This window comes from Gavia stellata, chromosome 5 (assembly GCF_030936135.1).
Source record: "Gavia stellata isolate bGavSte3 chromosome 5, bGavSte3.hap2, whole genome shotgun sequence".
Classification (NCBI taxonomy): Eukaryota; Metazoa; Chordata; class Aves; order Gaviiformes; family Gaviidae; genus Gavia; species Gavia stellata.
This window is the reverse complement of record NC_082598.1, coordinates 27306527-27322617: the sequence shown is the minus strand read 5'-3', so window position 1 is coordinate 27322617 and position 16091 is coordinate 27306527. Positions and strand designations below refer to the sequence as shown.

Sequence of the window (16091 nt, the reverse complement as noted above, 5' to 3'; positions counted from 1 at the left end):
TCTACCAACAAAGAATGATACACAGAGGGGAAAAACTCAAAGTACACTGCATCAAATCCAGGCATTCTACTGTCATCCTCCCACCCCTTAACCATGAAGGAGAGGGGGAGGATGTTTCAAAACAAGTCTCTTAACATCAGTATTTTTCCATCCACTAACGATGTTCAGTAACTTCAAAATAAACATTGGTACACTACAGCATCTTGAAGCTGTAGTGCTAGATCCTGCCCTACAGAGTTATACAAAATACATTGTGCACCGTAACTTAAATAGATTAAAACAGCCAGTGGAGTACAAGGATACTCTGTAAAAAAAAAAGGGCATTACCACTTCAAGTATACAATGTTTCACTATGCTATTATGACCGAGTAGTATTTTTTAATCTCATTTTTTTGGATTATGTCCAAGAATTATTCTGCTGGTCACTAAAAATTTTTAAGGTACTGACTGCACTCTCAGTACAAACGCTTGCAGGTACCTTAACAAGAGACTGCAGCTCTGGACTTTTTACTACTAGGCTGTTTCAGTGGCACAACTATTTAAAAAAAAAAAAAAGCCCTCTAACTTTAAGCTCCATAATTGGAATAAGTACCTTGAAGCAATATTGCCTCTCCTGTGATTTTAACTGACTAGACAGATCAAAATCCATTACAAACTACTGACTTGACTGTACCTGTTATTGATAATACCAGCAAGGATGACAACAATAATTGTAAGCAAAAAGAGGATTTGGGGGTGTTTTCCCCCCTTCTGAAGGACAACGGTAAGCTGAATTCACTTCACAGGAAAAACAAATGAGTAACGGTATGGTATCAAGATTTGGACTGATTTTAAGTCTTTTCAAAATTCTCAATAAAAAAAATCCAAAACCATTGAAGATGTTAATTATAATCTAAAAATTGAAAGCCCCCAAAAAAACGAAGTATGACTATAGATCTCAGCTGAATGTATATTCTTGCTATATCACATAGATGATAAATTGTAAGATAGTAACAGACTAAACCTGCATAGATAACAATGCATTACTCTAACTATGCTATAAACCTTACCAGTAATTGCTAATTCCAAATGTATATGTTCTCAATGAACTAACACACTATCTAGTGGATTTCTAACAATCATACTTTGTTGTTTACATTTGAAGTTATTTGAAAACTCTATACTCACTTTCTCTGTACTTGATCTCTGCCTCTTTACGTCGTTTTCTTTCTCTAGCAAGAGCCTCTGGACTACCCCAAACTTCAAGAGACCTGCACAGTGTAAAAGTAACTTAACAATGGTTCTATTTGTGCAACTTCTTTTCAGTTCGACTGCATCACAAATGCCTTTCCTAAAAGCAGAACATCACATCACTCTTTCTGATAAGAAGCCACGCAGACTACTTCACAGAATAAAATGCTGGGCAAAAGGAGGCTGAGGACAAGCACTTAATCTTTGGACACATGAAACATATCCTCTAATTTATATAAACCATGTAATTATTACAATAATGAGGATATAAAATGTGTTCAGATAGAAAATGGAAAACATTATTGCCCTTTCACATTGCAAACCTGACTTTTAAAAGGTTTTTTTTCTCTCTCATATAATCCATTTTAAACGATCCAAACATTTTCCTTCATAAAAATGTTCTTACTTTGCCTCTACATCTGATCTCAGGTACACAGTGAAAGTCTCAGTGTCATCATGGGGGCTTCGTCGTTTAATTTTCCTCAGCTGGTCTAAATCACTAAGGAAAGTGGACAAACAGTTTAGTGCAAGAAAAAGTTCATATTATTCTATTTTATTTTATTTTTATGTCTGAGTGATCTTCCACAATTTTGGTATTACTAATTTGCAGTACAAAAAAAAAAATTGTTTACTTGAGCCAAACAGAACAGATACGCAACATGAAGCAAGCAATCTCTAGGATGCTATTGAAAACCACTGTGTTTTCCACACTCCAAAGTCCCAATCACGTCCTCACACTATGAAATACTATATATGGAACACAAAGTAATAAAACATTGAATAATAAAACATCCAATGAATGATCCGCATGTAATTGATAATGTGCACAAGTGCTAAACAAGAGGGTTCATGGCATAACATCTCTAAATGGATGCAAGAAGTCATGTGACATGAAAAGTTAAGAAATTTAACCTCAAAACCTACACACCCAGCACACGTTGAAAAAGGTTGGAGATAACAATACTTGGGAGAACAGATAAATTTCCTGTGCTGAGCTACACATTAGGGCATCCACATTGAGAAGCATCAGGGCTATTTTTTTTTTTTTAAATACAACTGAACATTTCATTTTTAGCCCAACCAATTATCTAGTCCTTTTTTCTTTTTGGTTTTTTCCCCCCTTTTGGTCAATCCAGCAAAACTTTAGCTAGTTATTTCTCTGCACAACAAGCCAGTTATGATAAAAATACGGCAGAGGACTAAGCATAATTTGTCACTGGATTTTCAGTAAAGACCAAGTCTGGTGACATACACTATACGTAAAAACTGGGGAGGAACAATGACAGCATAAACAACGCTGCTAAGCCTTTAGATTTAATATGGGTCACACACATAACATGCATGAAATCTGGCAGACACCTCAACTATAGTGATACTCAGTAAGACCTGCTGGCAGGCATGGCACATTAGTAAAAGGCTGTAAATATTAATCAAGTAACAATAGTTAGGTTACAATGAACCAGATTATATTTTATTCCAAATTACAGACCTCACGTAACATGCAGCTTCCACTGATCTTTTAGAGATGTTCACATCAAACCATCATGACCCCAAAATTCTGAAACAAGAGTTATTTGCCGTTCCCCCCCTATAACTAGCTGCTCTAGAGGTGGACTTCCCCCAACTAGATTTATGGTCATGTAAGTACAAATAAATTACTTTAAGAAGGAAGTACAGAAACACACAAACTAAGTGCAAGCTCCTAATTCACTGTAACACTAAGTAAACAAGAACTAACTTCAGCCACTTATGATCATGTATACCACAAAAGCATTTAGAAAAAGTTGCTGCGCAAAATCACTCTACAATCACAATTACTTTTGAAGCACATACGAATAAGCAAATTTTCACAATTTAAATTTCAACCCAAACCCATCATACCTGGATTTAAGACAAAACTCATTTATTGCTCTGACTCCAGTGATGAAGTTATTCTGTGTGTATTTTGGTCCATACTCTCTTTTTTTAAGGACTGCTTTCACTTAAAAACAGAAATAGGTAAGCAAGTTAAGTCACTCATGAAGACTACAGCAGAAACCTGAAAAGGTAATTCAATCTAGTATTGTATCATGATATCTCTAAGTGGAGATCTGAAAAACAATGCTTGTCAGTGAGACAGAAAACTTACAGTGAAGAGAAAGGAATGTTCTTCATTGTGGAAACGAGTAAGAGTAGAATGATTTACCTCCAAAAATACTACTTGCTAAGTCGTAGTTCAGGGCTCTCAAACATCCCACACGCTTAACTGCCACTGTCAGCTGCTTCTCCAACTTTGATGTCAGAGATGGTGTTTGGCTACTAAAATAGCATTCAAACATGGCAATTTGGAAACCCTCACTCTAGCAACTGAAAAGGCAATACAGAGCTCCATTTCTTTTTTCCCAATACTTAACTTATTCCACCTTCTGCAGGTAAGATTTTTTTTGCAGACCATGCAGAGAACTGAGACAGACTGTATACGTCCTTTTTCTCAACTATTACTTTCAAAATTAGCACACTTGATACTGGGCATTTATAACCATTAAAAATATACTTTATTTATTTATAATGATTTGTATGTCTAGAAGATGCATTCTTATCGCATCAGATTTTCATGCACAAGGAAAAGAATACCACACGTATTCAGAAAAGATAAATGTAATTTTAAATTTATGCCATTGTTTCCTGCTTGTCTATACGTACATAACTTCACCTGATTTTCAAATGTAAGTTACTACACCCTCACTTCTGTTACAAACGTTATGCTTATTGGAAGAAGAGTTACAATTCCTGAAGGATATAACATTAAAGAACACAACTGAAAACAAAAAGCTCAAATTCTGCAGGCGAGAAGACTTATGAACACACATGAACTTCCTGCGTATCACACAATTGATAATTTCTACAGTTAGTCCAGAACTTCTCCTTAAGTCACAGGATACTTAGAGAAAGATACTGCATTTAAAGTCTTTGAGAAAAATTTTCCTGGAGTTCTACATTGTTTTATTTCTGAGTTTTGAAAGTTTACAGGCAAAATACATTGCTTGACAGTCAACAATGCACAAACACTACAGATATCAATATTTACCATAATAATATGATTTCCGTCATCCAGTTTGAACTTAAACAATTTTTTAAGTACTTGACTAATCACATTCATCCCACAATGCTCCTGAGCGAAGGTGACAAAAAATTAGGGACTTCCTAAAAACAGTCCATCATTTACTAAGGTGAGAACAGGATGAACATTTTTAAACAAGAAGAATGCTTCCCATCTTTTCTTATTTAAAACAGATATACATCCAAAGTGTATTAACCTTAGTAAACAATAACTTGTGGATTTATCAAACACTTACTAATCCATCTTTCAGAAACACAGGTAAATACTAGAAGAAAATACTATAACCAATTGCACATTGCAGAATATCTCAACAATCATACCCCTAGTCCAAATAACTCTATACAACTGGAGATAAACGTGGAAAGGGAAAAAAAAATCAATTTGGTATTTCCAAGAGAGCTATGAAGCCAAATAAATGATGATGTAAATAAAACACTTTAAATAGCACAAGTTTTTAAGATTAGCAATCCTTTAAAAATGATACCGTCTTAGTAATACTTGGATCAATAGGTTTCTAAGTCACAGCAGTGTCTGAAGACTAGAATTCCACTTTCTATATACTATTAACATCTTTAACATAAACATTCTTGGTGCACATCTATAATCTACAGAGGCAAAACTCTCTTCGCACTGAAAGATGTATCTATTTTTACAATTATTTCACAGTCTATCTAATTTCTCCTATCTACCTCGTATGTTCCCCCTGCATGCATACACTAAGTGACAATAGACCCAAAGAAATTTACATAAAGCATGTAGACAAAAGCATACAGAAAATATACATAGAGAGACACTGATCTTGCCTTGTTACTAACAAGTATTATGATTTCATGTTTCTTTAAATTTGGGGAAAGACAGGAAGGAATTTTGATACAGTTTATAGCCTGCTGAGTCACTTTCACTCCAGAGATTTTTTTTATTTTTTTTAACAGAGTAAAAAGAAATGGCAATTTCTATTTTGATACAGTTCTTTCCATACATAGAAGGCTAGGAGTGATCAAAAGCACAGGAGTTTTTAGTAGCATAATTCTTACAAGATAATAGAAACTATCAGAGTGAAGATGGAGTGAAATCAAGTCATGATAAATTAAAAACATGAAAGAAAGTTATGCTCTTATTTTATCCACTTATGTTTTTAAACAATGTAACTGAAAACAAAAGCATGCATTTACTACAGGCACAAATGGGAACGTTACAGGACTCAGATTAGGCAGTTCATATGGTCAAAATATATTTAGAAGCAACACTGATTAGATTAACTCAGCAATAAGAAGGAACAGAGAAAGACTTAGAACAAGGAACAGGGGAAGATCAAGTATTCAGCTTAGCCACATTAAGTCTGAGATGGTGAATGGACATGCCTAAAAACACACAAGCAGGACAGACTGTGGTAATAGATGAGAAAACAAATTAGTCTTTTCCTGACAAACTCATCAGCTTAAATGAAACAATTAAAAACAGACATAGAAGAGTGAGAAGGAACATTGCTGTATTTGATTCTTCAGGAGTCATTTTGAACAAAGCTGACATAGAAGTGTGTTTTATAATGTTATTCACGTAACTTGTTACGCAATTGAAGAGGAACCACAGTTTCTTTACACATATCTTTTTTGACTACTAGCATATACCAGTAAAGTTTCAATACGGGAAATATTTCTTTACCTTTTACTTGGATTGGCTCTTTAAGGAAGGACTGCTTTTGACCTGCATTGGTCGTATCTTGTCCTGTAAAATAAAAATAGAGCTCACTGTAAATATGGAAGTATCTACTTTTCTTTTTAGTATAGAGTTTGGTTGACATAACAAAATCTTAATATTGCTTTCCACCCTGACAATTAAAAAACATTTTTGCTAGATTTCCAACATGTGAAACTCTCAAAATAAAAGACAGAAGTAGTAAAAAAATAAATAACAAAATAAGACATTTAATATAGCATTGGTCAATAAACTCTTAGCAGCTTGCAGAAGAGCACCAACTTGAAACATACTTCAGAAAGTATCCAGAATTTTAAAAAAGTCCACAGTCATTAACAAAATTAAAACTGACCTTATTGAAAGTGATACATATAAAAAAAAAAAAAGAAGATTTTTCAAGCAGGTTTGTGTTAATTAATGATATACTCCTAGCTTAACGTGCTACTCAAATTACTCAAAGTTAGATATTCTTTAAGCTTGGACTACATACCTATCCCTCCATCAGGCAACTAGTTATTGCCCTAACAGCAACTGAGGACTAAGGCTAATAAAAATCCAAGTATTCTTTCTTGGAAAAATAACACTCATAAACTCATGAAACTGATCTTATTACACAACAAATAAGGCTGGACCATAAATAACTAGCATTCCTAAAACAGTCATCCCTATCAATTTTTGTGTACTTGAAAACACAAGCAAAAAACCCTTTGCTCTTCCTTTCCCTTCCTTTCTCACCTGGTTTAAAACACCAGGCAGCCGATCTATCAATATTCACGATGAAAAACTTCAGCTAAGATTGCTTAGCAAAAACCGAGTAGTAGCTTCTTTTCAGAAACTGTGCACAACCATTTATGTCATTAAAAGAAATATCAGCAACACTATTTAACAAAAGATAGGGTCGTAAGATTTCAGGGCGAGGCAGGGCAGGGCACAAAAATATCAAGATTTATCTCTATGCAGAGACACCTACGCACAGAGATCTATGTACATCAAGTACCCTTTTAAAGTTTATTACCCCAGCCTAGAGACTGGACAAAATCACGGTGCATCAGTGAGGGGAAAAAAAATATGGAATACTTCAATTCACAATTACTGTTTTTCAGACAAGCAGAGGCTGATATGGTAGAACTTTCAGGATGAATATATTAATATTTTCAGTATCACATTAACAGGAAAAGCATTTCCCAAGTTTACTGATAAAGAAATGGAGGTCCAAAAGAGATCCATTATTTGCTAAACGTTTAAGTTACTGGAAAAGTACAGCAATCTTTACAAGTAGTATATTAATTTTTCAGAATTCCATCAAAATGTCTTTTTTTTTTTTAAATAAACAGTAATAATATGTCCATAATGCATAAGAACTTTCTATCCACTAGGCCCCAGAAAACACCCCATATATGAAGCATGCTTATAACAATACGCATTCCAAAATAAACTTCAAAGCGATTGTTCATCTATGCACAGTATCTCTAGGATGCAATTTCATATACACTTGCATACATCAGCTCCCACTCTCAACAAAAGGTAAGTCTCACGGTGCTCATGTGGCACAGTTCCACTCAAGGCTTACTATTGCTCAAGGCCGCGCTGCCACAAAGGCCAGCGTCTCTCCTCCACCCATTTTAGAGACAGTGAGCAGGATCAGCTTACTGATCCATCCCACCTCTGCAAAACAAGAAAGCAATTAATTTGTCATGAAACAGGCCTAAACATCATTAATGCCAGCACAAGAGAGGGAATAATCAGATAGGGATGGGAGAAGGTGGGAACACCATTTCTGATGCCACTCAACAATTACATAAACTTAAGGCAATCATGAAAGCAATAGTGCTAGAGTATTTTCACGTGACCAGTTTTTAACACCAGTAACTGCACATTAAGAAAATGCCAACAACTACAACTGGCTCTACAGTCTTTCACTGTATTCAGGCAGACATTCTTCTGCAAGAATCTCGGCCACTAGCAACCACCTTCAGCTCAAGACTTTCCAAGAAACATAAACAGTCTTAAGTATTATCCTCTTCTAAAATCCAATCACATACTTAAGAAACAATATCTAATTATTACACTTAGAACAACATTTAAGATCCACTTTTGTACTTCCAAACATCAGAAAAGTAATATGCTTAGCTGGCTATACTTACCAGCTTTTAAAGACTGCTACAAGCCTCAGGAATTTACAAATTACTAAAGAAAAAAGGAATACCTGCTAACCTGACAATGAAAAGAAGGAAATTTCCTTTAGTACACCATTTAGTTTTACACAAAAGCACACAGAAAGGGAGCTTTCATTCTAAAAAGCATTTATTATCTCTTAAGCACGGTAGTCTTCCAAACATGTATCTGCGCAGTAGCACACTTAATAAGCAGAAAAAAACAAGAGGATGCTGCGATGGAGCAAGGACAAAACAGTTCTGAATTTCACAAGCACCTAACTAGCACAAGATTGACAATCAAACTGAACAGCAAGGAGGGTCAGGTTATGTCCATTATATCAAGTGTTTAATGTGAATGTTGCAGTTCTGACAACTGTCAGGTTAGAAAGCTCCAGCAGCTGAAACGCCTCAACCTTCTTTACCAGTCATCTATAGCCTGACCTGGAGAAGTGACAGTGCTCAGTATTCACACTCAATCTTTATCACTAGTTCATTTCACAACAAACCTGAAATACTACAAAAAGAATTGAAGTAAGCAAGCAAAATGGTGAAAGACAAGTAATACATTCCGTTTCTTACCCCTTAAGTTACCTAATCCCTTCTGACATCCACATTTTATCATCACCACTCAAATGTGATTACTCTAAACTTAAATCCTTTAAATACTAAAATGAGAGAAATAAATTTCAGCATTCCTTCCTGCTTATGCATTCGAAATTTAGATACAGATGTCCACAAGCAACAAACACCAAGAATTCTGCAACCATAGTATCACACAATTGGGAAAAAAAAAAAGTTATCAATTATTAAATACCTGAGGTTTTTACATTTATATAAATACTTTTTATTTTAGCTTAGTACTACCTGTTCCAACTTTATGCAGGGTTTCTTCAGGGATTGATCCATTTGTATCTTCTGATCCAAGATCTTTTCTCTGACCATTGGAAGTATAAACTCTCACTTGACTCAACAACTGCACGGGCAGACGATTGCATGGTAGAATATATGACAGACTCCCACTTTTCATTGAAGCTTGCCATCCTAACAGGGGGAGGAAAAAAAGATGTTTCAGGCAACCATTTTGGAAGGAAAAAGAAGGGAAAGTGGTCCAGCTATATCAGCATAAGTTATGGGAAGTTAGCTTTTAAGTACTGATCTGTGCTTATTTTACCCATGTTTAGGAATTACCAAGTGGGACCACACAGCATGCTTTCACTGCTTCCCTTCAAACATCCACTTTTAAACTTCCTTCTAACGCTAGGGTTTTTTCCCATACAATCCGGTAGGCACTTTTTCCAAAGACCTCGAGATGATTTTAAGGGGCGCTTAAAAAAAAAAAAAAAAAAGATACAAAGCTATTTTATAAGATTGGCTTACTGAAACATTAAGTCCTGTTCTAGTCATATTGAACAAATACAGACCACTACCAAACTATCAGCCAGTGTTGCCGTTTCATTTCACTCTGTGTACATTCTGTACAAACCACAGCTTACCAATTAAGAAAAATTGAACTGCGTGCATTACACATTAAGAGCAACCTGCTACAGAAATCTCACGTAGAAAAGCACGCAACATTGTATAAAACATTTTATACAGAAGAATCTTAAATTTTGTGACACTTACAACAGACGAATCACAAGATAAATATGTAAAGAGCCTATTGAGAAATCACCCTGGGTAGGCAATCTTCAATTTCAAAAGACTAGCCAAAAGTAGAATTGTATGCAGTACAGGCCAACCTATATTAGCAAACAGTTTCTTTTAGGCAGCACAAACACTTCTGTAGAGAGGGTATATAACTCCTCCAGCCAGAAAGGCAACAGGCAAACTGGCTGCTTTGGAAAGTACTCATTAAAAGAATAAATATATAAAACAAAAACAAACAAAAAAAATTAAACAGCACTGGTAAATTAAGTCATACAAAGTATGACTAATCATATATGAATAACGCACCTCTCACAAAATTATAATGTTTTATAAAACTGTTTATTCCATAAAAATCTCAAGGGCTTTCCTTTTATTTTAGTCTTCTACAGCACTGAAGCACCTGCACGTGTGCATGCACTGATTTGAACCTTAGAGAAGAACGATTTCACCAAGAAAAAGTCAGATAAGATCTTACTATTAGTTGTTGCCAATGTGACAAAACCCCAGAAAAATCAACTCTACGCAGCTCAGTAGAGCACTGATTACAGCTCATAAAAGACTACAATAAACATATGGCACAAGATGAGCAGTGCTGTCTCCTAAGCTTTGGTGATACTGAAGCAGTTGAAAAAGGGAAGCGTAATCAGCATGTTTAGATGACATTTTTCCTGCTAACCCATACGTACACAAGAAACCATTAAAGTGTATTTGCTGCAATTCAACCATAAGTGATTACATGAAGAGGGACAAAACTGGTCTGAATTTAAATTTCACGGGATCTGCGGCCTAAAGGAAAAGCCAGGGCTCACTCCTCAAACCAACTCAAATCCTGCAAGACCGCACTTCATTTTATCCAATTACTGCAAACTTCAACCCCAACACGGGCATGACATATCAGTTTTACGTCAGACTGGGGCTGACAGGGCAGCAGGCCTACACAGGGCGTGTGAAAATACCCGCGATCAGGTATGACGCCCGCCAGGATACGCCTCGCCTACCGAGGCAGCTGTGACTTGAACACTTCCCTCCTTCTGAAGTCGACGCTCGGCAGGCAGCCCGCGCTCCGCCGCGGCTCCCGGCCCGGAGATGCCCCACAGCCGGGGACAGCGTCACTGCCTCAAGAGGAATCCCTTCCCGCCCCTGCGGGCGCCCGAGGCCGGCTGGCACCGGGCGCCTGCGAGCGCTGGCACTCGCTGTTACCCACGCGACCACGCAGCTGGGTTACAGCTTCCTACGGGACTCGACCGGGGAAGGCGGGGGTCCACCGGCCCGACAGGCCCGGCCCTGCCCGCCCCGGGGGGTTCCCGGCTGCCCGCCGGCGCAACGCAGCGGGCCGGGCCCTGAGGGACTCACCGTGGCAGGCGCGGGGGAGCGGCGCTGCCTGGCACCGCAGGTACAGGCGGTAGAGGCCGCGGCAGCCCCGCCGCTGGGCGGCCAGGGCCGGCATCATGGCGGCGACCGCACGCGGAGCCCGGCCGCTCCCCGCCGCACGCCAGCGGCCGGCGAGCGGGCGGCGATTCGCATCGGAGAAGCCCGGCGCGGCCCCCGCTGGCCCCGGGCGGCAGCCGTAGCCGGGAAGCCGGCGGTGGGCGGCGCCGCAGCACCCGGATGTGCGGAGGGACGTCCGGGCCGCCGGGCGGCCGCGACGCCCAGCGGCCGCCGCTGACTCACCCACCCCTCCCGCTGCGCTTGCGCGGAGTGGCCGCCGGCGCGCGCCGCAGCGTCGCCCCGACGCCCCACCTCAGCTCCGCGCCCCCGGGGAGGGGCCGCGTCCGACCCCGGGAGGGACGGGGCGGCCCGGCGCTTGAAACCGGCTCGGCCCTGCTTCCCCCCCCGCGTCTGAAGCGCGCGTCGGGAGCGCCTCCTCCTCGTAGCGAAGAGATAACAGATTCGCGTGTGTGCAACGCGTGTATGTACGCTAAATTTGTTAGCGCAGGTAAAAACACCTAACAGTGTTCTTATCGATAACATCAAAAAGCGTATGCTGACTCTGTTGGCAAGATTCTTACGCGAAAACGCTCTTCCCTACCGTTAGATGTCCCCTAAAATGTGCTTCCCGGGTCAGTGCTGATAAAACAAAATGTAATAAAAACCTGTTTGTGTTTGCAGAGCGCCCTGGGGGTGATCCCGCCGTGCCGTCTTGCACCCACCCCAGCCCTGCCGTGACACCTCCTCCGCTCCTCCACCTACGGCCTGGCTCAGGACCATGCACGGAGTTAGTCCCGCTGGCCTCAGATTACACCCTTTTTTGTAAAAAAGCGTTCGGGCAGTTTTAAGTTTTTCCAGGAGAGCTCTGATGTTAGTTAACGTGACTCTGACAAAACGTCTCTGCCTTCCTTGTCTTCATTTGCACACTGTGGGGAACATGGGAGCTCACCAGAAGTTAGCTTGGCAGGGAATTCGGATAATTAATGTACCTGATAATCCACAAAGCATTTGATCGCTGAGGAGAATTATTAAGGTGCCTGTCTTTAACATCCCTGATTAGATTTTGAGCACGGTTTGCTGGCACATAACTACTTTACCAGCCCGCTAGTGATTAGCATTGCCAATACAACTTTTCCTAGAAGCCCGATGGAGGCAGATTGAAGTAAAATACTTGCATAAAATAATTAACACCTATCTATCTTCCCAGTAGTCCAATCACAGCCATACCAGGTGAATCAGAAGTGTTGCAACAGATGCTGTATCATTAAGTACCAGATGGACAGACATGGAGTTAAATGCTAAATTCACTGTAAGTTGTAAAGTAGCAAAGGTGGGGTCAATTCACCAATTTTAGTTGGGGTCTAACATGCAGCTGATATATCTCTTGCTGGCTGATTGTTATTTTGGCAGGAGCCTAATAGTAAAAAAAAAAAAAAACCAAAACAAAAAAAAACCCCCAACACGTGAGGTTGAAAGTTCCCGTTCTTTTCCCTACATAGAGAGATTTGAAAGACTAGAAATTCTTGAAACATTTGTAATTCCTGAAGAGTCTCTGCTATACTCTAGAAGAGATGCTGTTGCATTACTTCTAAAAATGTTTTTCTTTAGGTTTATCATTTCCTATCCAAAACCAAATGGAATTAAACTATTTCATATTCTTTTACGTAGCTGAATAACTGAATTTGCCTTGTCTGGTGGTGGTGGTGGAAATACAAAACAGGAAGGAAAATAATACTGTAGACAGATTAATAGATACTACCAGTGTGGCAGACAACCAGGATTTACATGATCAAGAGCTCTGCAGAAGCCTTTCTATTGATAAATACTGAAACCTGAGGAAGGAGACAAAGAGCAAGCAAAAGAACATCAATGACAGCCTGTTCATCATGGGATAGCCAAGTACATAAAAGCAATTGATAGTGAATTACCATACCTCATGGCATGTAGCTGCAGCATCCTAAGACAAAAGTCTCAAATCCTTATTTATGAGCATCACAACCATTAGTTATCAATCAGTAGAAATGAACGGAGAAACGCCCTAAATGACAGGGAACTATTTACATATTTCAGCACATCCAAACTACATTGAACAACTTTCTGCCTATGGCAAAGACTACTATATATAGCTGTAGCAAATAAATGTTTCTCATTGAGTGGCAACATTTTCATTCAATAGAGTTGGAATTGCATCCTAAGGTTTAATTCTGAATAATGGTCATTCAACAGCTGTTTTAAGCCCATATTTCATTAAATCAAGCCAGTTTAAAGAAAGAAAAAAACCAAAAAAACTCATTCACATTCAAGTTGCTAAACTCTGACCTGATTTAAAAAATTATTATTTATATATGCCGTGCTTGTACAGGGGCTTCTGTGCCATCTGAACCTCTGGCTAGGGGACAGAGGTTGCTCATATACCTATCGTGTGAAGATCTTGATATATTGCTCATAAGAGGAGGGAGGCTGGCTACCATATTAGGGTCATTTCCTCAGGCATCCTTTTGCAAAAACTCTGGAACCTTGTTGTATAAAGCATATTATCAGTAAAAACTTAGAAGGTTAAGTTGCTTTACCACATTAAAGGTCTTCAGGAAGAACAGGGACTGCATGGGTACAACCTCTTAAGATTTAGAACCTGCTTTATGGAGATGCTTGGAAAGTTTCTTGATCTATAAGCAGTTCTAAGTAAAGACAGGCAACTGGATTGAAATATAGACCTTTGGAAACTTTTTTCCTCGTTCCTGTTTATTTAAAAGAAATAAGTAACTGACTGGATTACTCAAGCCACAACAGTAGATCATGATGAAATTCTCCAATGTTACTATCTAGCAAGAAATCTGTGATACATAAAGGCTAATATACAGTAAAGGATTTTAGTGTTCCTTATATGAAAAATGATGTAATATAAAGCCAATCTGAGTATTTTTGAATCTGAAATTCATTAAAGATTTCAAGTTTATACAGTGGAGGAAACTTGCAATGTCCCCAGATCAGCAACAAGAGTGAGGTAACGATTTCAAATGTTTAAATTACGCTTTGGGATTCCCGTAACATCCTGCCTTGTATGTCTTTCATACAGCATAGCAAGGTTTTTGAAAGGGAAAGACTGTTTTGATTTTGTACCTTTTATAATACTACATATATATTAACACCAAGCAAATAGATACTGATAGTTCAAAAAAAAGTATGAATACGTAAGTGTCCAGTGATCAAAAACAGCCTTTAAGTTCTTCAGGTAAAATATTTAAATCAACAGAAAAAGAAAATATTTTGTGGTGGGTGGGTGCACGACAGGAACGACTCTTCTGAAGCACAAAGTGATGAATCTACAGAAGGCTGCGTAACACCACCACCGAGTCACATAGGTCTGTAAAGTTATTTCATGGTCACTGGGTCAAAGATCAACATAAACTAGAAGTAAGTATCTTTCATCTCCAGCACATGGATAAGTGTTTTGTGTTATTCACACGCAGTTCATTCATCTGAACACCAGCAGAGTCATCTCCAGTTTCTTGAGCTGCGTGCAGCAGTGCTCCGCCAGCATTTTTGACCCCAGCAGCAGCCAGGGACCTCCTGCTGCTGCTGGAGCAGCCTGCAGTCCTCTCACAGCACAGGCTGGCAACCACGTCCTTTCCTCAGGAACCCAGGTGACACTTGCCAGATCTAAGCTGCCATCAGTACTGCAGAACTGGTTGAAGAGGGAGTACAGTAAAGAAGAGAGAGGGAATTCCAGAAGAGAGAAAGGGTTTCACAAGAGGAGACAACACGGGTAAAGAAAGGAAGGAATATCAGGATAGGAGAAAGATGGGATCAAGTTTGAGGGCTAGAGGTTGGCAGCAGACAGGGAGGCAGAGATATCATTTGGCCCTTTATTTAGTGCTCAGAAGACCACTGGACACCATGTGTTGTCTCCATGGTTTGGAAGCCCTCCATTGCCATGTGCACTTGGTACACACGGGAGAACTTGGCAGTAATGCAGCCCCCACACCAGTCAGGCCCTGTGTCCCTGGGAGAGACTAAAGCCCATTAGGAGTGAGCCTAGAGCAGATGTTCCAGTTTGGTTTCATGGTAAATGAGAATAATCAGGGGAGTCACTTAAAAAAACCCAGGCTCTGATTTAACATGCCAATGCAGGCACTCGTTTTAGCTACCCAATACTCCGTTTTTCCTAAAGGGAGGCATTACACTTTTAAAGAATTCACTGTCTCACTGGGAGAGTTTCTTGCCTATCTCAACAAAAATCAATGGGAGTTATACTGGGACATTTGCAGCTACAATCAAATTATGGAAGATTCATACAACATATATCCAGAAATGTGCACTTCATGGCTATGCAGGAAAAAAGATGAAAATATGACTGTTCCTGAACCAATAATCCCACACCCACACATGTAGGAAAGACTTCAACTGTAAAGCAGCAACATCCTAAGCAAACAGGAATCAGGAGTCTGCTAATACAATTACCATGTTTTATGACTGCAAGGATTTGACAATAAATGTTTTAAGATCTTTATTATGGGATGCTCTCACAGATCATAGGATCTTATAGCTTCCCAACAATCACAACAAACATTTGGGCTGGTGAGTAATTACTTCTTTAAAGAAACCTTAACCATAAATCTGTTTTTCTTTTGATCTCCCTTCTAATGCATAAGGCAGATAGATACTTGCGAAGCCGAGTACAGTAAGTCATGAAGAGACATTATTCTCCTGAGGAATTTAAAAGGAAAAAGGCTCTCCTGTAGCCAATAGACACATGAGGAGCCCATTAAATTACTAAAATGTTTTGCCTCATAGTTGCAAACCAGCCACTAGATGTCAGTGGGTTGGAATAAAAT

General features: G+C 39.2%; 1 protein-coding gene across 1 annotated transcript in view; it reads right to left on the bottom strand.

The window, feature by feature from the left end:
* SLC30A9 (solute carrier family 30 member 9) overlaps positions 1 to 11293 on the bottom strand; it is a 36471-nt gene extending 25178 nt beyond the window's left edge. The window contains exons 1-6 of the mRNA XM_059817648.1: positions 11182 to 11293; positions 9046 to 9222; positions 5993 to 6055; positions 3112 to 3211; positions 1637 to 1729; positions 1168 to 1250 (exon numbers count right to left, since the gene is read on the bottom strand). Of these exons, the coding sequence (XP_059673631.1) occupies positions 1168 to 1250; positions 1637 to 1729; positions 3112 to 3211; positions 5993 to 6055; positions 9046 to 9222; positions 11182 to 11278 (613 nt within the window). The 5' untranslated portion in view covers positions 11279 to 11293. The remainder of the gene's footprint in view (positions 1 to 1167; positions 1251 to 1636; positions 1730 to 3111; positions 3212 to 5992; positions 6056 to 9045; positions 9223 to 11181) is intronic.
* Between the last annotated feature and the right edge of the window lie 4798 nt (positions 11294 to 16091).